Raw genomic sequence first — 23,327 nt, 5'->3', positions numbered from 1 at the left:
AATGCGGATATACAATGGTTATCATTAAAAAAGTCATAATTTACCAACAGTTATGGCACTGTGCTCTCTGAGGTACCATACTGAGAGCAACAGGTGTTGCAACCACTAACAAATGCTGACTTTTTGACAGACACCTTTCCGTCATTTAGATATAATTTAACACCTTGTTAATATTTGAAATCTGACCTATGAGATGTGACGGGTGGGTTTTTTCTTGCCCTGCTTAAACCGAATTTAAATTAGATCCCAAATTTTCTGTCTGGAATTTTCCTGTCATTGCTGATTGTGGAGTCTGAGCTGGCAGGCAGGTTTAACAAAACAATGCCCCTAACATAGGACTTGATTCTGGAAAATTCCTATTTACTTTGGGCCAGATTGAGGCTTTGCTCGTATTGAGTAGTAACTTACTTCTTGAATAGTCAGTCCTCTTTTCTTCAGTGGGGTCTTTTGCAAAGTAATGTACGATTCAATGACAGCAAGGGTTTCAGGAGGAGAAGTTCCTACTTAATGAGAGCAAGGTCTGTAATCAGAGTATTGCCTGAGTCCGGAATGTGGGATCAGACTCAAATTGCTCGCAGATGTCTATGGGACAGGCCCCTAGCTGCTGTCAATTATTATAATTCTGTGGAAGTCAATGGAGCTATGACAATTTACACCAGTTGAGGATCTGCCTACATGAGTTGAGCGAATGTACCTTGAGCTGTTGCTCAACAGATGTTAAAGCACTGATGGACAGCAAGACTCCTCAAGCGTGCAACTTCCATGCTGTTTCTCTCCCTCCCCCTTCTCCAATTAGGCATATACCTGACCATAAGACTATCACTGCTGACACTGAGCACTTTGTTATTCTCTGGGTTGATGAAGTCATTTGAAACCAATGAAAAGAACCAACACAATTAGTTTGCAAGGAACACTGGACGAGCTCGCTTTTCCATTCCCCCTCCCACTTTCAAACTGAAATATATATGTGCTTTTGAATGCAGACAAGAGACAAGATTCGGGTGGGATCATACTGCAGCTCAGGAGCAACATGAGACATGAGAAAACAATATTTATCCCTCAGAAGTAGAACGTTTCTTTAATTTCGGGACTAAAACAAAGATTTGATAGAGTGGTTTTGACTCAAAATAAAAAATAGCAATTGACTAGGATTTCAGGTGGGATTGTGTCACCAAAAAGGGGGAATAGATTTCTATACTATCTATCCTCTTTTTTTTTAATTTTCCTAAGGAGAAGCATCATTTTATTGACATGCTTGCTCCCGGTTTTTGTGCCCAAGCAGCCTCATTTTAAAAAGTAAGCTCTGCTTTGACTCATCATCCAATTAAAAAGCTGGCAAACAGCTTTCACTTTTCTTCAAAAGCAGCCCTTGGCTCACTAGTAGGGATTTGCCAGCTTTAGAACTGACTCATCAAGGAGTAGAATGACCTTCGGTTCAATCGTGTCTTCTAAAAAACAAAACAAAACAAAGCTAGAACCTAGAGCTATTGTCTCTAATTCAGTGGACATTTAAGACAATTTGAATTGGAAAAATGCAGCTATCAAGACCCAGCTACCTTATGCTCCAGGCTGGAGTCTTTAAACATCAGTGAGAAAGGCTTGATATGCTCTCTTCTCAATTTATCGCCACTCCGTAAGTCGATGGTGTGCTCTATTCGCTTGTTAATTTCCTCGGGCCCAGACTGGACATGCAAAGCTTGTGCAAGATGGTTTGGAAGCAGATTTATTGAATTTCTTGTTAGGGCAGCCAGAGTCTAGGGGAAAGCACATGCAAACAGAATAAACCTGCTGGTCCCCTTGGGTTAAAAATGCAATGTTTTAGATCATGTTGCATTGCAAACCGTAACAGCATTTCATGCAATTCATTCAATGAAACCTACAGAAGTTTAAAATAACGTCTGTTCCACTAAACACATACAGTATAGTAGGTGGCTGCTTTCGTGTCATGTTTTGTAGGGGCTTTTATGTTTGTGGTTCCACTGAACTATATCATTGTAATGTTTCCAGATTTTGCCGCTGCATTACCAAGGAAACAGGGGACTGAATTCAGTGGTCAGTCTCAGCAAATTAGAATAGAATTCACAGAAAATATGTAAAGGAGAAAAGACAGTGAAGTTACTGGATGTGTATAGTCAGGGAACAGATAGTTTGGAGGGGAGGAGAAAGAAAGAGAAACGTCCCTGTCTGCCTCACCATGTGTCTGTTCATATGCTTTCAAACAGACAGTGAGCTTCTCTACATTGGTATGTTCCAACCAGCATATGTAGATCACAGTTATGCCATATTGGTTAACATCATTCATATACATCACTTTTCATGGTCGTAACTGTGGTAGATTTTTTTGTAGATCATTTTAATTGTCCTTTTCCACCACTGATGACGCAAGTGATTTCTGTGAAGTTTCGAAAAGGACAGATGGTGGAGATAGTAAGAGTAGTGTTTAACTTTGAGAACAGATGTAGAATTTAATTCCATGAAGGAGTAACTCAACCCAGTGTAGCAATTCATTATGCAAACCACAAGACAGCAGATTGAACGGGAAAACTTAAACATTATTGTCTGCTATAGTCCCAATGTTTAAAAAAATGCTAGTGAGTAGAAGGGATATAAACTCTCAAACTTTAGGGTACAAGACAACCTCTAATTATTAGGGGTTAGGAAGAAATGTTCCTTGTGGGCAGGTTAATTCACAGCTGCCTGTTGCAGGGCTCCTCTGATGTATCTGGTACTGCCCGCTGCAGCAGACATAATACTGGTCTAGATGGACCAGTGGTTTGAACCCATAAGGCAATTTTTATTGATTAGGAGACTCCATGCAGATAATGGAATATGGAGTCTTTCCCTGGTCCAAATTCAGAGCATGGACAGAAACGATCTTAAGCTGTTACCTTCTGATAAATGTTGAGTAGCACATAAGAAATGAGAGTGGTTTTAGCCTAATTACCACCACAAAATACAGCTGAAGTGGCAACCTTATTTGAAGTCCTGGTACAGAGGCCAAGGATGAAATAATCCTGAATAGTAAATTGCTCTCTTACACTGCATAATTAGAAGAGAAACTTTAGAACACAGAAAGCCAAAAGAGCTTAACACACTATGGCTCAAATCCCTTCCAATATTGACGTTGATGGGGATTTTGCTCTTGACTTCAATACGGCTGGATTTCACCCTTTAAATGTTTTGAGAAGCCCTTTTACTTAGTCACAAAAAAGGCAGCACTACCAAATTTTCGGAAAGGGAAATCAATTAAACATTACCCTAAAAACTTTCAGACATATCTAGGTCCCCATCTTATCGCTGGTATGCAAAAGTTAAGATGTATGCATTAAGGGCAGATTCCAGTGAAATCATTAGGAATCTTTCTAGAGTCAGAGTTTCATGCCAGAAGGTACCACCAGAACATCTAATCTGACCTCTTGTAAATCACAGGCCAATAAACTCCAGCTAGCCATCCCCAGACCAACCCTATCAACCAGAATTAGATCAAAGTATTATAGCCGTCTGGGGCTTAAACTATTGCATGCCACAGGCAGAGAACAGGAAGGACCGAGGTGCACAAAATGCCTGAGGCCCCAGCAGTGACAAGGAGTTTTTCAGTGATATATACCCAGATGATTTTGGCATTCATGCCCCATGCCGTAGAAAAAACCACAACCAGCGTCCCTGCCAATTTGATCTGGGGGAATAACTTCCCATCCCCACATATGGCGATCAGTTAGACCCGGAGCATGTGAGTATGAACCAGCCAGCCAAGCTGAGAGACACAATGCTCAGTACCACCTCAAATCACTGGCCCACTCTGCCAAGTGTTCCATCTGCAGGTATGGACATCTCTGATACTTCAGAGGAAGGAGAAAAAAAAATAAGGGTCCTTTCTGATCCCTACTGGTGATTGGGAGAAGCCCTGGATCATGAGATTTGAGATTTTAGGAACATTAGAAAATGTGATTGCAATGTGTTGTGGATCACACCTAATAACATCCTTTCTTTAGAGGTATATTTGTCATTCTCCAGACTTGAAGGAGTTAATTTAAACTTGGGATCTGTGGCGAAGCTATTATGGATATTCTGTTACAGGGATGGAGGCTTGAAGCAGTGCTTGGTCTCTATAAGAACAGGATCACTTCAGAGGCTGAAGTGTTTTGGTCTCTTCAGAATTAAGTCCAGCTCTGCTGGAAACAGAGGGAGACAAGTGCCTGATGTTTTAGCAGGGTAACTCTTGATTAATTGGGGCAAATTATCTCACCTCACCTCAGCAGGTGACTAAAATTATTTGGCTTAATGTGAAGTGAAGAATCATGCTGCTTTGTTGCTGCGTATATTAACTAATTGGTTTAGAACTACTGGTGACTAAATATGCCACCTAATCATGACAGGGGTCACAATGCAATTTGCAGTGGGACAAGGAGGGAAGCGGATTGAAACAATCCATATTTCTCCGGGAAAAAGAAGGACAAATCCCAGCTGAACATGATGTAATATGTCCATCTTTCTCTCTCACACAAACAAAGACACTGACACAAACAGCTTCTCCCTAATGGGCAATAAAAATCAAGTAATAAAAGGTTATCTGTGTGTCATTGACCAAGGTATGTGCTCTAATCCACTTGTGCCAGCACATCCCATGCTTTGTTCTTCATTTGCTAGGGGAACCAATGTGGAATACTTGCTTCCCCACCAAGCCTATGATGCTGTCTGGTCAGCAGCTATATGGAACAAATACTGGTGATCCATATAACTACTGAGGGCCAGATGCCGCCACCCTTATTCATCCAGAGTAGTTCTTATTCCCCGAGTAATCCCATTGAAACCAACAGGGCTATTTGCAGAGTAAAGTACTACTGAATATTAGTGAGGGTGGCAGAATCTGGACCTAATGATTTGTTTTTCCATATTAGTGAGTGACATTGAAAGACAAGACATAGTGTTTTCAGTCACCCCCTACTGGCAGAGAAAGCATTGTATATACAGTGGTCAAAACAAAACAGTTCCACGTTTGCCAACAGATGCCCTACTGTAGAGTTATCACATTTATTTATTCTTCTAAGTCTAGGGAAAAACTAGTGTCTATGATATGAGTGTGGTTAACGGTTGGCAAATGTCTTTTTTTTTTTAAAGGCAACGGTTCTGTGTCTGTCTGTCATATGCACAAATGTGCATGCATGCAACGGTGTGCTCTAAAGGTTTTATTGACCTGAGTTTGGGGATAGCCATTGTACTCAGGAGTTAGGCCTAACCTCCCAAATGAACAGCACTGAAACCTTTATATCATGCAATGACATATTCTATATATCATGATCATCAGCATTTACACTACAGTAGCACCTTAAGACTCCATTCAGAATCAGGGAACCAGTGTACGAGGTTCTACTCAAACACAGATGAAGATGTGTTACAAAAAAAACAACTTTAGAAATGTTTCAGAGAGATTTGAAATACTGCATGGGAACGATATTTCACTTCCCTCTGCCTGTAAAACCAAGCTTCTTTAATATCACGAGTCCAGCTGTACTGAAGAGGAAAGTAATAATGAATACATTTTTAGAAAACTCTAAGAATGACTTAAGTGAGATCATCCATGCAGATATCACTAGCCCTTCCAGGGTGAGATGCAAGTGCTGTATATCTCATGGGAAAATAGGGCAATATCCCCTTTCTAACCACACAAAGCTCCTATGTGTTACGCTGCAGGACCACAGTATATCTAACCTTACCCCTGCATTAGTCCGGGGTGAAATCCTAGCCCTGTTAAAGTCCTGGGAGTTTTGCCATTGATTTCAATGGAACCAGGATTTCATCCCATGGGGCAGATCAGTTGGGAGTACGTTGTCTTGACAATTTACATCAGCTGAGGATCTCTTCCTGGTGCCCATCCTGTACCTCAGACCAGTGTAATATTAAGGGAAAGGAGGAAACATCCAGTAAGTTGATAGGTTTAAAATAGGCATTGTTTGATGTTGTCAAGAGATTTGGAATTACAAGTATGTTCCAAGGGAGGGCGAGGATTACTAAACAGAGATCTAGTGAGGCGGATCAAAAGGCATGAATAATGCAGTTCAGCACATGGTTTCCAATTTTTCTCATGCCTATTACCGCCACCCAAGTGAAGTTGTTATAATTTGTTTTTCACACAAAACTTTTCCAGTTTGACAGTACAATGCATTTCCCAGTGTTGTTTAATGCTTCAGCTGCGAATCCTTATCGCGTTGAAACCAACAGCAAAATTTCCATTGACTTCATTGTGACTAGGTTTTGGGCCTTAGCATGTTAACACCTTGCAATCATATTACTTCAAATATTTGGGTTCTCTCAACTCAAGAGGCTCGTACTTTGATATAAAAGAGTTGCGTGAGACAGGCCCATTACTTGTCATCTCCCAGTGATGCCTGTGGTAGTTTTGCATAGACAGGGAATATGGGTTTAGGCCCAAATAATGTTGGAAGAAGTAGTAGAATACTTCCCATTAACCCAGGGTTCCTTTTTTTTTTTGTAACTGAAAAAATACAAGAAAAAACGCTGAGAGAGTTTCAAGGGGTAGGTTTAAATACTTTTGATTCAACATATTCCAGCTGAATTGTAATTTAGTACTAAATCTAATTACAATATTATCTATATCCAATTAGTGTGGAATTGGGATTGGTTTTGTTGTGTAAACAAAAAAGATCCAGAGTCAACTTAGTTATTCGGAATATAAAACTTGGCCAAGTGGAATCTTGGACAACTGATTGTGGTGCCAACAGAGTTTTGTTTTGCCTCCTGATTTATTAGCCAGAAGAAATGACACTCTGGTGGACCTTAAGGGCTGTGTTTTCAGTATGATGTAATGCAAATGTAGACAGGCTACTCATACTACCATTAGCTAAAAAAGATGGCGCATTCGAATTCCCATTCACTGAGCTGAATGTTTCCTTTTCGAACATGGGTTAATTGCTTGAGTCTTGTAGTGTATGACACAGGCACAAGCTCTCAGGTTCAAGTTCCACCACTAGATGGGCTAACATTGACACCAGAGGGCAGAATCTGGACTTCAAAGTGAAAAGACCAAAAAGCGTGAGAGGGCAAAAACCAGACATAAAATAAGATAAATTGAAAACAGAGGGTGCAGAAATATATTGAAGTACAGGAATCAGAGGTCAAATTTTAAAAAGTTAGTTTTCAAAATAAAAATACACACATTTTTGAAAAAAATAGGAAGTATTCCCTCTGCTCCATTTTGTCACCATATATTCCTAGTCCAAGGGCCAGATTCACAAAGATATGGAAGCAGCTAAAGATGCTCTATGTCAAAGTCCTACAGAACTGCATAAGCATGAAACAGAATTCTATGAAAATTATTCTAAAAGTAATAAAATTGAATAGAGAGCAATATATCCTTTCTGTAAGTTTCTTTTTTACAGTGGAGTGCTATAGCAGGGATATGATTTTTTGTTAAACACTACAGGATGATTAAAATAACAAAAGACAGGTTTCCATTGTCTATTCAATCCTGTAAAACTATTTCATAGGGGCTTTTGGCACCAAAATAAGAGGTTGACACTAGGAATTGTATCTACGTCTCCTGCACTTTATGACCCCCTGCCCTTTTATGTTTGACTCCTGATCTTTACAACAGTTGTTCATACTTCTCTAAAATCAATGGAATTCTTTATACATTGTTTATTAGATGTCTGCATTGGTAACAGTCACCAAAACAATCACTAGAATATGTGCATTCACCACAAAGCTGTCAGATTAGCATGTAACTGCATCCCATTTGTGTCAAATTTCTTCAGAGTAACATCAGGGGCCATATTCCGCCCTTGGTTTCAACTTCTGTAAAGCACAGACAGAGAATCCAATTCCACCAACTATCCATATACCACAGGGATTGGAGACTGTCTGTGCTTTACAGAAGGGCCCACCCATGCTAATAGCTCCATTCCACTAGCCTTACAGTCCAGGAATATTGGACATGGACTAAATTTCATTATGGCCACTCACAACCTCGGCGTAATTCACAACCAAACCTAAGTCACAAGCCTGGTAACTTTAGCTTTTCTACATGTGTGTGATGTGTAGATGGCTTATTTGGCCTCTAAATCAAATCTCATACCTCCACTCCCCGCCACTCGCATAGGCTACCAGTCCAAAATAAATTAGGGAAAAGAATTTGAAATGTGATGAATTGGGGCTTGGAGGAGAGAAATCAGAAGAGACTCTAATCTGTCAGATTCAAATAGACTCGGCAAGACCTAGAATTAAGCCACAGGTACCAGATGAGTTGAGTTACCCAAATCTTGTTGTAACTGATAATTTTTTAGTGAGGACATTTGAAAGGAACTGGCAAATACTAAAGCAAATCCAGTGCTTCGCTGTTGAACAGCTGCTTCTTGCATCTCTAACCTCCTCTGCTACAATTGATCTTTCTGCTGATAATTAACATTATTAAATGCTTAATCTGTCCAAGGCTGACCAGCCCTTGGAGAAAGATACAAATTACTAGCATAATTCAAAGATGCCATCTGATTTCTAAGATTATATTCGCTGCAGCCCACTATTAATGAACAATAATGCACACTATATTGACTTTACAATTGAAAATTACACAATTGAATCATGCATGCAGTGATTGGCTAATTAGAGCATCTACCCAGCTAATTAACTGTTATATAGTAAAAATGATTTATGTTTTTAATACTGGGATAAATAATAGTCAATCAAAATAGGGAGAAGCCATCTTCTGTTGATTTAGATTCGTTTTGTTGCCATAAGGTGCAAATCCCTTTGAAGATACGTGCATTGATACACCTTTCAGTCATTTTCACAGACTTTTTATGGGCTTGTTAGATGGAAGGAGGTCAACAATGGTATAAAACAATAGCTCTTTTTCTTCATTGTTAGCACCATGATAAGGTACAGTTGAGAATATGGACAATGGGAGAATAGCCCAATCTGCAACATTTTTTTTTTTGGCCTACAGAAATCGGAAAGGGAAAGAACAAAGAAAGGGAGAATGTTGAGAGAAGTTAATTTTAGCAACACACATGCACTCTTTCATTCCCAATGGAATGAAAATAGGGATATAAGCTGACAAAATGATGTGAGAGCTGAAAGGAGTTATACATGCAGATAAGCAAATACCCATATAAAACGTATGTTTTATGTAACCGCAAACTGTACCATGCACCATTTTAGTCTGAAAGGACAAAGACTTTTCACAAAGAATTGATCACTTGTGAGGGTTTATCACTCTAAGCAAGAGACAGTTGACGAAGCAAGATCTTCATACAATAAAGCTTTAAGTTCTACAGACGTTTCAGCCGACTAGGACTAAGTACATGCAGCAAAAGAAAGAAAATATGTCATTATAGATCTCTCACATACCAATGGAAAGCAACTCAAACTGATCTTGTTTCACTATGACTCATCAATCTTTCAAATGCAGTAGAAAGAGTGGTGTCTTAGGGCATTTTAACCTTTTCATCTTTAATTCGTTTTAAGCAGACAGGTTTCATAACTGATTTTAGGACTGTGAAAAATTATTGGATCCCCAGGATGCGAACAACTTACATAAAATGCTTTTGAAAAGGGTCTGATTGAGAGCAATCTAGAGAGACATTTCTTTCATGTTATTGCTCCCTACTTCTCCTTAGCTAGTCAAGATTCCAGTAACCCCCTGTCAGGGAACCATAATTACGTCCAGGACTTTTTTTTAAGCTAATAAAGAACGAATGTGAAGAATAATGATACTGTTATCACAAGGTGCATATTAGTCCAAATATCTTTACTTGGACTCATGCATCGCTATGTTTGCATATCCCACACAACATACACCTACTTGTCTTGACTTTGCCAATGAATACAGCAGAGCACTGAAAATATAGTGTGTTGGTTAAATAGAGGTTACACATGGTGACTGCCCATCTCGTGTCATTTAAGGACATTGGTTTTACATTTAATTAACTGCTTTGAGGTTTGGTACAATTAAAACTCAGCTGCAGAGTATTTAATTTTAGTTGGACCAAAAAAACCCAACCCCTGCCCCTTCTCGTCATGAAACCTTGGCATTTCCCCGATTCTGATACATAGGTTAATTCTGTCCTGAGGTGATTTGTTTAATCATCTACAGTTGCAGTAAATGTTAGAGAAAAGGTTAAAGATGAATTTGTTTCCTCTGAGGCTTTCATTATTGAGACGCATTCAAGCATGCTTTCATAGTTGATGACATTAAGGAAAGTTTGACTTACGTTCTGTTTTCCCACTATGTTATCAAATGGGAGTTCAGGGCTCCATGATCCTTCTGTAAATGTTGCCCCACTGTTTCTCCTGTCTGAGATGCTGACAGATTCTTTCACAATGTCTTCAGGCAAAGTCAACAGACTCTCCTCGGGCTGTTTTATTAAATAGGTCTCAATGTTATGTTTCCTTAAGAATTCGTTTCTTTCTTTACCATGTCCTTCTTCAACTTTATAATCCCCATTCAGGCAGTCCAGAGTGGCTTTGGAGATGTGGATCCTCCTGCGTGTATGACACAAGTGGTACTAAATGCTGATTGCATATTTTGACAGGAAGGACTATCAAGAGCTTTACATCATTATTTAACATTATAGATAAATGCTCTTTTTGGTATTACATATGATTTTACAATAATTAAACATTATAAATGGTTACATTTTAGAGGTGCTGTGTAATCACTCATGATCCCCAAATTTCTTTATAAACACAGGCTCCAGTTCTGCAGTGGGAGCCCAAGGTCAAACACTGGCACCAGCATGGAGCCCCATTCACTTCCATGGGATTCCATGCAGGTGTAGGGATCTGCCTATATTATATTATTATTATTATTAATTATTTGGATTGAGGTCTCACTTGGGAGCCCCAGCCACGCACCAGGACCCCATTGTGCTAGGTACTATACACACAAACAGACAGTCCCTGCCTCAAAGTGCTTACAATCCAAGTATAGGGCAAGGGACAACAAATGGATACCGACAGACTGAGGAGGGAGTACAAGAAAACAATGAGACACTATTGGTGAGCATGGTATGCAGTGGTATCAGACCATCACCAGGCTAACATGGATCAGATTGCAGGACTGGGGCTTTAATACCAGAACCTGATGCCCTTATGATAAGTAGGACCTTACTCCAGGAACAGTCCCGTTGATTGCCATCAGACTACCCCCAGAGTGAGGTACTATTCAGTGTGAGCCAGAGCAGTGGTTTTCAAACTGCGGATCATGAACCAGTACTGGGTGGCGGAATGTAAGGCACTGGGTCGTCGCGGCTCTGGTCAGCACCTCCGACCGGGCTGTTAAAAGTCCCCTTGGCAGTGCTGCCCGGCTAAGACAGTCCCTACCTGTTCTGACACTGCACTGTGCCCCGGAAGTGGCCAGCAGCTGGTCCGGCTCCTAGGCGAGGAGGCCACGGGGCTCCGTGTGCTGCCCCCCTCCCTATCCCCCCCCCCCCCCGAGCACCTGGCTCCCCGAAGGCTTTGCACTGCTTCTGAGAGGTGCAGGAATATGTTTTCGTATGGTAGTTTAAATGAGTTACTTGAAGTTCTGCATTAATACACCTAGTGAGGAATCTATTTGTCAGAAAACATTTCCTGGATCTTTTTATTTTGGTCTGTATTATTACTTGCTGACAGGTATTTTGAAATAAATTACCTAACTAATTGAAACTGGCATGATTCTATTGTGTTATTTTAACAAACAGAATAGTGTGTGCAGAATTCTTAATCTTTTGGAACAGAATTCCCCCAGGAGTAACATATGCAGGAGATACACAGAGCTAGATTTTGCAGTGGCATTGATTTCAATAGCTCTGTGCTGGTTTACACCAGCTCAGACTCTGGCCCATAATATTTCCCATCCCACCTCTTTGCAACCCTTGTTTTGCGGCCTATTTGGTGCCATTGCAGATTTATACTATGTAAAATCCTAGCGATAGACCTAGAAATTTGTGTAGTAAAAAGGGTATGGGTTTAACCCTTTGTGTTAGTGACTACCTCCTCCAAGTTGCTGATTACACTTAACTCCTCTGAAGTGCCTGGAAGTGAAAGAATCCAGAAAAACACAGAATCAGGAGCTATATATAATATGAAACATAATTTCACAATAAAAACCCCAAGAAATTAGAAATATTTACATCTCAATCCATTTAAAACCCAGGGCCAGATTTTCAGCCGATATAAATCAATGTAGCTGAATGGAAGTCAATGCATCTATGCCAATTTAACTCAGAAGAGGATCTGAACCATTGTTTTTTCCAAAATTTCCCCCAAGATGAATGGTCTCTAACAATAAAATTACTGTAAAAATTGTTTCCAGAAGGTAAGCAGCATTTGGCCTGGATTTGAAAAAACAAATAGTCTCTACCTGAGAAACAGACTTTGTTTCCAAGCTTATAAATCCAAAAAGGCTAAATTAATTTAAGTAAGGGACTAAATAAAAAAAGAAAAGAAGATAATACATTAGTTGCTAGGGTGACTATCTTTGTGCTGAGTTTTAGTCTAATATAATTTTGGAAGATTGCATTATAAACTCCTGAAATGTGGGGCTTATAATGGAAACGATAACAGCGCTCAGTAGAGCTGTGATCCTGGCTACTGATCTAATAAACATACTGGGACAAAATATTAATAAACCAGCTGGTGGAGTCAAGAATGGGTTTTGGTTCCACCTTACATGCATTTGATTTTTCTTCATCCATTTAAAATGTATGTTGAAGTGGCCTGATTCTGGGCTCACTTAAAATGTGTACATCAGGAACACTCGCATTGAAGTCAACGGATCTAACCCGTTTTAGAAAAGGTAAGACCGGAATCAGACCCAAGACTTTTGAACGTATTCATAAATAGGTATCTTGAAAAATCAGTTATCATCTATGTCTTATGCAGGAACAAAAAGGTTAATTCCATAATGCACAGTGACACATATCATGTATTAGAAATAACAGCCCTGACTTTAATACACAGAAAAGTGACTCTAAAAATAATATTCTGGGATTCCGTATGTATTCTCTATCAGTGGGTTCTGGATCCATTTGCTCATTTTAGAGCATATCCACACAAACATTGTATGCCAAGCTGCAATAAAAATCTACAGAGCTCCAGAATGCCACGCACTAACTGTCTGTGTGTACTGTACTTATGTACATGAAAAGTTCTCTGGTGCATATTGCCGTACTGTGGTTTGAAACAACCGTAGGTCAAAGTGCACTAGGAAACTTTTACTGAGCAGCAGCATGGTCCCACACGGACACTTAGTGTGCGGGACGCTAGAGCGCTGTAGATTAACACCCCAGCTAGCTGCACAGCAAGTGCTTGTGTAGACATGCCCTAAGGAAGACAGAAATGATTGATCTTTCATTGCAGCAAACTGCATCTGAGATCTGAAAGTCAAGGTGTATTCTTTGTGCTCCTAGTCACTAGGTGTGAAATTCACCCCCTTGCGAGCTAAGGGCCAGGTTTCAATCTATGCACCACTGAAGTCCCACTAAGCCCCACTATTGAGGGCCTAGGTGGGATTTATATGGTTAGGGCCCTACCAAATTCGCGGTCCATTTTGGTCAATTTCCCTGTCATAGGATGCTAAAAATTGTACATTTCATGATTTAAGCTACTTAAATCTGAAATTTCACAGTGTTGTAATTGTCGGGGTCCTGACCCAAAAAGGAGTTGTGCGGGGGGGTTGCAAGGTTATTGTAGGGGGGGGTGCAGTACTGCTACCCTCACTTCTGCACTGCGGCTGGCGGCGACGCTGCCTTCAGAGCTGGGCGGCTGGAGAGCGGCAGCTGCTGGCCGGGAGCCCAGCTCTGAAGGCAGCGCCCCGCCAGCAGCAGTGCAGAAGGAAGGACGGCCTGGTATAGTACTGCCACCCTGACTTCTGTGCTGCTGCCTGCAGAGCTGAGCGCCTGGCCAAAAGTCACCGCCCTCTGACCGCCCAGCTCTGAAGGCAGCACAGAAGTAAGGGAAGCAATGCTGCAACCCCCCCAAAATAACTTTGTGACCCCCCGCCCCAGAACACTCTTTTGGGTCAGAACCCCAGTTTGAGAAACTCTGGTCTCCCCCATGAAATCTGTATAGTATATATGGTAAAAGCACACAAAAACCAGATTTCATGGGGGGAGACCAGATTTCACGGTCTGTGATGAGTATTTCATGGCTGTGAATTTGGTAGGCCCTATGTATAAATGCATAGGCTTTGTGTTGTGCACTTTCAGTGAAGGGGTGAAATTCAACCCACTACAATACAGATTTGGGAAGCAGAACTTGGCTTGATCATTTTGCTACTGAAGACCAGGCTGAGTATGATGCAGCTTGTTCCTGTATTGGTTCTGTGGTGGTAACACTAATGAAAGTGTTTTGTCACTCCTGTGTGCACATGTGACTCAGGCACATACAGATCATATATGTTGGGAAAGGAGGAGTCATTTTTCTGAGCATAACTACACTTTAAAAAACAATACTTAGAAAGGTTTCAGAGTAACAGCCGTGTTAGTCTGCATTCGCAAAAAGAAAAGGAGGACTTGTGGCACCTTAGAGACTAAGGTTAGTCTCTAAGATGCCACAAGTCCTCCTTTTCTTTTTGCAAATACTTAGAAACCAATTACAGGCAATACCAACAGATTGGTAAAATGACTCATTTCCCACAGACTTTAAAGACAATTATTCGGCAGTCAGTATGGGGGCGGGGGTACTGTATCTGCAAAATCTCTACAACAGCCTGGAAACATGGCTTTTCCATGCATTGCTTAAGGCAGATCTAGGTAGAAGGGGGTGTTCTAAGGCACTTAAAGACCGAACTAGTTAAGCACAACTCCCACTGCAAGAACTGGCAGTCACACTAAACTTCATCTGTTCCAGACTTCCCCAGATGTTGCTTCTATGCTCCAAGGTCCTGACCCTGCAACATTAAAGTAAATAGGACTTTTCCCAGATACACCAACAGGAACAGGACCAGAATTCAACAGGGATTTCTGAGGCCAGCATGGCACAATTGCTTGACCTTAACAGATCTCCAAAATCGTAAGTGGTCTGGCTGCAAAGGGTACTGAGAGTGGTTGACTCACCACAGCAAAGATAGGAATTGTGCATCTCAAAATGTGTTGAGATGCAGGTCATATGAGGCAGAAATAACTTTTCAGCCCTGGGGCGAAGCAGACATCTCAGATGAAGAAACACGAAGCAGATGGATGGCAACATGTATATCCTTACATATACAACTGCTGCTGTAAAGGTCACAAAGCACAGATTAGCAGCTCAAAGCATCAAGTTAGTTGTGAATAATCCCTGCAGGGTAAGTTTTCCAAAACTCTATGAAATTAGGTTGGCAGCTCATGAAAGATGCAACAATGCTCCCACATCTTGTGTAAAATCATGGGAAACTGCACCCATGTTCCTCACACCAGCATTTGGAACCAAAGAACTTAGAAGTGAAGTCTGCATGCTAGTCAGAAGAGAGAATCTTGAACCAAAGGTATATCCATAAATCTAATGTCCGATACTGTGTCACAGGGTGAGCTGGCCTTTTAAGGGGTTTGGGGCTCACCCTCACCTGTGGCAGGTTTAACTCAGCTCTTCAGGTAAAGGAAATTAGTATAATGAGCATGTGAGGGGGGAACTCAGAACCAGGTCTGCTAAAAAAATATGAGACAGCTTGTGACCATTCAGAGGAGAGTCTAAAAGGGGCAGGAGGAGAGTTCCACACAGAGACACTCCCCATAGGGTCCCAAGCAAAGGCCTGGATTGTGCAAGCCTCCAAAGATCAGGAATCAACTGGGAAGGCTGGAGTGAGGGGAGGAAGTTTGCGATGAGGACTGGGACCAAGAATCCTGCCCCCAAGGTCTATGATCTAGCTAGGAAGGCTGGATGTAAGCTCTGTGTTGTTTTGTATTTTACATCAATAAATCAGACTCTTAAAAGGAAAGAATGACTGAGAAAACAGCTGCAGCGTGAAGTGTGATTAACGGGGAAAGGAAGGAAACTGAGGGAGCAGCAGGGCTGGAAGCCAGACCGGGTAAGCTCTGCTTCATTTAGGAATAGTTATTGACTGAATACTATCACTGACCATTTGCAGAGAGCAACATTCTCTTTCCCCCAGCCAGATCCACAACACCCAGGCTTGAATGGCAGGCAAGACGGCAATGGAAATGAGATCCGCTGACCTTCCCAGAAGATCTGCATGCCGGGGGTGGCGCGGTGGGGGCAGTCAATGGCTATCTAAGAGGAGGAACTGACATATGTGTATTTTGTGACAATCTTTTGACCAGCCTTTGCTAAGTGTCATTTTACAAATATCACCAGAAGGATGCTTTCAACATTGCATCAAACCTATTTAAATACTGAAAAGAGAGTTAATTTGTCAAAGGCACACAAAAATTATACAGCTGATGGTATCATGCTCCGTCTTACCCAGGAATTCCGCCTGACTCGAGTTTGTTTGCAATATCCACATCCCATGACCAGACATCAAACTGCCACTTCCGTAGGCCCAGCACCCCACACAGCACTGATCCAGAATGTATTCCAATCCGCATGTCAATGTCATGCTTTGTTCTTGACCTAACATATCTGTTTTTGTTAAGGGGTTAAATACACAAAGAAATACAAGATCAGCTCATGCCATCAACTCCATAGAAGGCTGTAACTATGATCCATATGGAAAAGTCACATCTTTACTGCATCGTAACAACTGTCCTGTAGGTCTTGTCAGATAACAGGGCAGCTGCAGAACTAACATCATTCAGAGGTTTTACGTGTTTAAAAAATGTATAGTCCATAAAATGCAACACCAATTTGACATGTAGGGATACTTGGTAGCCTGGTACAATTAAGAGATAACATTCTGGGTCACAGAGTACATGCAGTCATAAAATAGGTCAGAAACCTGGATTATCACAGAGGTGCTTAATTGCGGTTTGATGGCAAACATATTATTCCTATTTTACAGAAATATCAAAGGAGAGAGAGAGAGAGAGAGAGACGTTTAAATGGAAGCAACCATACGGTCCACGGAGTCCTTTCCCATAAAAGCATAATTGAACATTTAACACATCAAGAGAAACTATTATAGTTAAGTATCAGAGGGGTAGCCGTATTTCTCTGGATCTGTAAAAGTGGCAAAGAGTCCTGTGGCACCTTATAGACTAACAGATGTATTGAAACATAAGCTTTCGTGGGTGAATACCCACTTCATCAGATCCCACGAAAGCTTATGCTCCAATATGTCTGTTAGTCTATAAGGTGCCACAGGACTCTTTGCCGCGATTATGGTTAAGATATACAATGTTCTCATTCTATCCTCCTCCTACTTGGAGTAACTCATTACTTTCCAAAACATCCCTTTTCTGGCTGACATTTTCTAGGGTTGGTCTTCGCCCAAAGGTGAAATATTTGTTAGAGGGTTTGGACAAAAATGCTTCTTAGAATATGAAGGGATTGAAAAAAATATATACATTTCCCATTGTAACAAAAATCCCTGTGATCTTTTTTGAGCGGCTCTGAAGTCAAAACGGCTGGGGTTGCATACCTAAAATCTGGCATGGAAATAAGCCTTATTAAAGAGAAGTATCTTGGGCCATGTCTACGCTATGGGGACTATAGCAGCACAGCCAGGTGCCTTAGCTTTACCAGCATAAACCTATAATGTAGATGCATCCTACAGCGATGGAAGGGGTTTGTTTGTCCACTATTGTTGGACCACCACCTACCTGAGCAACAGTTGCTATGTCGATGGAAGCATTCTTCCATTGACCTAGTTGTGTCTCCATCGGGAATTAGGACAGCATAGCTATCGTTCTCATGAGCCTGGATTTTTCACACCCTGGAATGCTGTAGCTATGTCAACTTAAATTTTAAGCATAGACCAAGCCTTGGGGTGTGCTTGTAAAAATTGGAGATTTGCCCAATTGAAAATTGTACCCTGCACACTCACAGAGTACATTTTTCACAGGGCTTTGCATGAAGCTGATAAAATATGCAGCTAATGGAGGTTGTGTTATGTATGCACGCATGACTATCTTAGCTATGTAGCGAAGGTGCCAAAGCCCCGGCAGATCTTGTGAAATGTGACAGGGCTAGGGAGCACTGCTTTGCTCTTTGTATGGTTTGCAGAAAGAAGCACTCCTCTGATATGTTTTAAATGTGCCAGATCTGAGGAAAGAACAGAATGCCTTCCCCAACTTCCCAAGATACCAGGTTCACAAGGAGAAGTGCTTACTTTGGCAGCTCTCCTAAGGGGCATGGGACATGACATGTCCAGGTTGCCCATGATACAGATAGTTCCAGATTTATGAGCTTGCATGCACCATTGCCATTTTTTTCCCAGTCTAAGGAATATTGTGCACACAAAGCCAATGTTGAGAGAATGTTACAGTTGTCTGGAAATCAGGAAATGCCAGAGATAAGTTGCATAAACAACCTTCAGCTCTGCCCTGTTGTGTGTATCATGGTAAAATCCATTTTACAAAAATTGTTCTCAGAGTTGACATTACTAGGCAACTTTGTTAACAGTCTCAGAAAGAAAATCATGCGCTTGATCATCAGCTGGTTTAAATCAATGTAGCTCTACTGAAGTAAATGGAGCTCCACCAGATGAAGACTTGAGCCAAAAGATGGATTTACAATGATCTTACACTAAATTAGTACCTTCCTTTCAGACTGATTCCAATGCAGTGTACGTGGAGACACTAAACTAACTTTGCATCCCAGAGGTGGTCCTTCCAAGGACTTTGCCTGGGCAGTGTGGAGCAGCTCACAACTAAGTTACCTGTGCTATACCTACTGGGAGGACAAAGAGTGTATTGTCTTCAGAGCTCTCAATCTAACACTATTAATGAACTCTAAATTTTCCTTACCGACCTCCCCCCCACTACTGTTTGCACTAATTAATATCCTTGCTGGCAGTCTCAGAATAAATAAAGTGCACGGCAGGCTGAAATTTGCTATTTCTTTGTACAGTCCCAGTCCTGCTACCACTGAAGTCAATGGCAATGATGCATGATCACACCTTAGGACAGACAAAGAATAAACAGCTGTTTCACAATTCACGAGCTGCACATCATAGACTCAAATCTGACCTAGACAGATCATGTCTAGGGACAAAAGGATAAATCACCAGTTTCCATTCAATCCTTGGCCTTTGATTGCTGTCAACAAGGACATCAATGCAGTGTGTGAAATTGAGTTTCAAAAAGGGAGAAAAATTATATAAAAATGAGAGGATTCTAGAAAAAGCAATTCACCTTTATTGCCCTCTCCTGCACATTTTCTTAGAAAAATGATGACTATAATATGTTCCTATGCAGCTGTTATCCTGCTAGCCCAGCACCTACTTGTCAGATTCAGACACCAGGAGGTCTCAGTGACCTTGGCAAGAGGGATGAACTGAGATTTACACCTTGATAAACTATTTTTTGGCACATTTCCTCCAATGTATTGAACAAAAACATGTTTCTCTATAAACAACAAGCACACCCAGCTTTCTTACTCCACCAACATTGTGTTCAAACACACCGATTGTGGTAAATGACTTGCCAGTGTCTCTTGACCTCTTGTCTCTTGGGATTCTGAATTTTGCTCTGCACTGCATCTTCACTGCTATCTTCACTGCACAGCATCTTCACTATCTTCACTGCAACTATGCTCATTTTTATACCAGCTGAGGAGCTAGCCCTATATGATTACCAAAACCAATTAGAAAAGGCACCTAATTTTGAATAATTTGTGCTATGTCAGGGTGTTCAAAAACAACTTTTGAACGTTTTAGTGCCAGGGCACTTTCTTTACCATACATAAATCTCTCTGAATTCATATATAACAGAATAAGGAGTAGGTGGGTCAGGTTTCCCAACAGACCAATACGACAGGTCAAAAAGCAGTCGTTTCTTGGGAAACAGCAGGAAACTTGGCAGGTCTGCTACTGAGATCATGCATGGTAGCGGCTTTTCTTGAATTAATGTTACTTCGATTAGAGACTATGCATAGACAGACTGGTTTATAATGAAGACAAGCTGTTACACTATTTCCTGAGTTGAGTTTCAGTTGTGTGGTGAGACTACTTCTCCTGTCATAATAATAAATATTCTTTCAGCTGGCACTTTAGGGGGCAGGTATCCCAGACACTTAGTCATCCAAGACTCCTTGACCTGCAAAGTAAGTGTGTTGGTAAGGTTTGTTTGGATTTCCACTACTGTGCAGGGAGACCCCTGTCCCTTTGATGGCACTAGAATTCACACAGCCACACAACCTCCCTTCTCCGAGTGAAGTAAGCCTCAGGAACAAAGAAATTCCAGGGGGGAGTTAGCCCCAGGCCGAGAGAAATTCAAGCCAGCTGAGCAATCACAGAAGCCAGCTTAACATGGACTGTTGGCCACCTATGTTACCACAGATTCATAGAGTTTAAGGCCAGAAGAGACCATCTAGTGTGTACCATCCTGTATATCAGTGGTTCTCAAAGCCAGTCCGCTGCTTGTTCAGGGAAAGCCCCTTGCGGGCCGGACTGGTTTGTTTATCTGCCGTGTCCACAGGTTCGGCCGATTGCGGCTCCCACTGGCCATGGTTCGCCACTCCAGGGGCGGGAAGTAGCACGGGCCAAGGGACGTGCTGGTCACATTGCACAAGAAGATCCCATTTTTATTTGGCCTCCAGACCCTATTGTTACTGTTATAATTTATTTGTGTTACAATAATCCAGATGATCTGACATAAGATTGAATAAAGGGATGCAGAGATAGTAGATTCTATTCTTGCTAGGTCCTTAGCAGCTCTGTCTTCTTCTTCTGTTAAATTTGGGTATATCCATACAGCTGCATGGGAAGTGGTCAAAGCTACAACTTGATCCTGGGAAGCAGTGACTCTGAAAAAGATTTGAGGGTTCTGGGAATAATCAGTTGAACATGAGCTCCCAGTGTAATGCTATGGCCAAAAGAGCTCATGCGATCTTGGGATGCCTAAAGAGGAGAATCTCGGGTAAGAGCAGAGAGGTTATTTTACCTCTGTATGTGGCACTGGTGAGACTGTTGCTGGAATACTGTGTCCATTTCTGGTGCCTACAATTCAAGAAGGCTGTTGATAGATTGCAGAGGGGTGAGACAAGAATGATAAGAATGACTGAAGGATTAGAAAACATGCTTTACAAGATAAACTCAAGGAGCTGAATCTTTTTAGCTTATCAAAAAGAAGGTTACGGGGTAACTTGATTACTGTCTATAAATATCTACCTGGGTAACAAATATTTGATAATGGGCTCTTCAACCTACCAGAGAAAGGTACAGCATGCTCCTCGGGCTGGAAGTTGAAGCTAGACAAATTCAGACTGGAAATAAGGCATAATTTTGAACAGGGAGAATAATTAACAATTGCAACAATTTACCAAGGGTTGTATGGATTCTCCATCACTGAAGATTTTTAATCAAGATTGGATGTTTTTCTAAAAGCTGTGCTCTAGAAATTATTTTGGGGAAGTTCTATGGCCTGTGATACAAAGGAGGTCAGACTAGATGATCACAATGGTCTCTTTTGGCTTTGGACTCTATGAAAAAGCCTTATCAGTAATGAGATCCCAATGTGCTAAATGCTGACAAATACATAAGGAGACATGGGTTCCTGTCCCCAGGGAATTTACAATCATTGAGGAAAAGTGACCTATGAAGGACTTGGCAGAAGATATGCTGTCAAGTTTGTACAAATGACTTTATCTATATAAGATGGACAAGGTGGGTGTGGTAACCTCTTTTATTGGACAAGCTTTTGATCCACACAGAGCTCTTCTTCAGGTCTGGGAAAGGAACTCCCAGCGTCACAGCAAAATGCAAGGTGGAACAGATTGTTAACATAAGTAGATAGCACATATTGTAAGGGATCTTTCAAGGTACCGTGGCCTGTTAACACCTCTGCAGTCTTAGGACAAAAAGAGGGGGTTAGTGGGTTACTACACTGCATATATTTATATACATAACTGCAATATTTAATATTACTCATAGGGCTTGTCTTCACTACTGGAAGTCGACCTAAGTTACACAACTCCAGCTACATGAATAACATAGCCGGAGTCGATGTACCTTAGGTCGACTTACCCCGGTGTCTTCACTGTGCTGCGTCGATGGGATACACTCTCCTGCCGACTTCCCTTACTCTTCTTGGGGAGCTAGAGTACCAGAGTCAACTGGAGAACACTCTCTTGTCAGTTTAGCAGGTCTTAGACCCACTAAATTGACACCCGCCGTATTGATTGCAGCAGTATCAATCTCCCCGGTAGTGAAGACAAGCCCATAGATAGCTTTTTTCCACCTATAACTTCTATAATTTGTGCTTTACTTTGGTTGTGGGACCCGAAGCAAAATATCCACCACACTCTGCAATACTTGGTCCATTAGTTTTGTCAGCTCCCCACCTAGAGATCAGTAACAGCAAGGTCCATTATTTAGTTGCATTTTTATTAATTATCTTCAAGCTCCTCTTAAATTCAGGACACAGTAATATAGGTGCAGTCCACAGTAACTCTCTAATTCCATGGGACACATCCAGGATTAGGAAGGAAGGCAGGTGGAAAGGTGGGAAAAACAGGAAATGGAATACACAAGAGATTGGAAAGGAAAACAGCAGTAATAAGGGGAGGAGTTTTGGTGTGGGACTCACTGATTTGATAAGGAAGGCAACAACAGGAGGAGCATTGGGAGAAGGATTCATTGGACCAAAAAGTGGGTGGTTTTGAGGTCATGGGTGAAAAAAGCCAAGAATGCTTCTTTTGTAGTATTGGAAATTGGGCACTAGCAGGGCAAAATACTTGACTATAAATGGGCTGCTGAAGCCTGATAGTTTCAGTGCATATATCTGATCAAAATATGCAGAACTGGCATTAGGCATAAGTAGACTAAGCAATTGCTTTGGGCTCTGAGCAGCTCATGGGGCCCCCTACTAATTATTAGTATGAGTTGTGGGGAGTGGGTGGAAAGGTTCCCACAATATTCCTGCTTAGGGCTCCCAATGGGCTTGGATCACCTCTGAATACCGTACGCTACCAGAAACAAAGCTATATACACACTGGGGGTTCAAGCTGTAACTAAAACGTTCATAGTTCTGGTAGAGTTAAGAGGCAACCTTAACAGAATAAGCAAGCCTATTTAGCTGGCAAATCTTATATAACTTATAAATTTCTCTCTGACCTAGTATTCATATAAAGCCATTGCCACTGCTGTCTACTTACTGATCTTTGATTGTCAAAGAGATTATAGAAAATGAGCCTGCCTCGTTTTATCCTAAGCAACCTCATCTTTAAAAAACTGCAGCAGTGAAAATGAATAACTGCTAAATTCCAATCTGTGGAAATACACTGGCCATTGTCTC

General features: G+C 41.3%; 1 protein-coding gene across 2 annotated transcripts in view; it reads right to left on the bottom strand.

Annotated features, from left to right (window-relative positions):
• Positions 1–23,327, bottom strand: part of ADCY8 (adenylate cyclase 8) — a 185,384-nt gene that overhangs the window by 59,625 nt on the left and 102,432 nt on the right. Inside the window, exons 6-8 of one of the 2 annotated variants that reach the window (XM_073330121.2) lie at positions 16,396–16,554; positions 10,227–10,497; positions 1,557–1,754 (exon numbers count right to left, since the gene is read on the bottom strand). In XM_073330121.2, coding sequence (XP_073186222.1) covers positions 1,557–1,754; positions 10,227–10,497; positions 16,396–16,554 — 628 coding nt within the window. The remainder of the gene's footprint in view (positions 1–1,556; positions 1,755–10,226; positions 10,498–16,395; positions 16,555–23,327) is intronic. The other variant, XM_073330122.2, reaches the window with a different exon arrangement.

This window comes from Lepidochelys kempii, chromosome 2 (genome assembly GCF_965140285.1).
Source record: "Lepidochelys kempii isolate rLepKem1 chromosome 2, rLepKem1.hap1, whole genome shotgun sequence".
In the NCBI taxonomy this organism is placed as follows: domain Eukaryota; kingdom Metazoa; phylum Chordata; order Testudines; family Cheloniidae; genus Lepidochelys; species Lepidochelys kempii.
The sequence above is the reverse complement of the archived record's forward strand: the minus strand, read 5'-3'. Positions and strand labels throughout refer to the sequence as shown.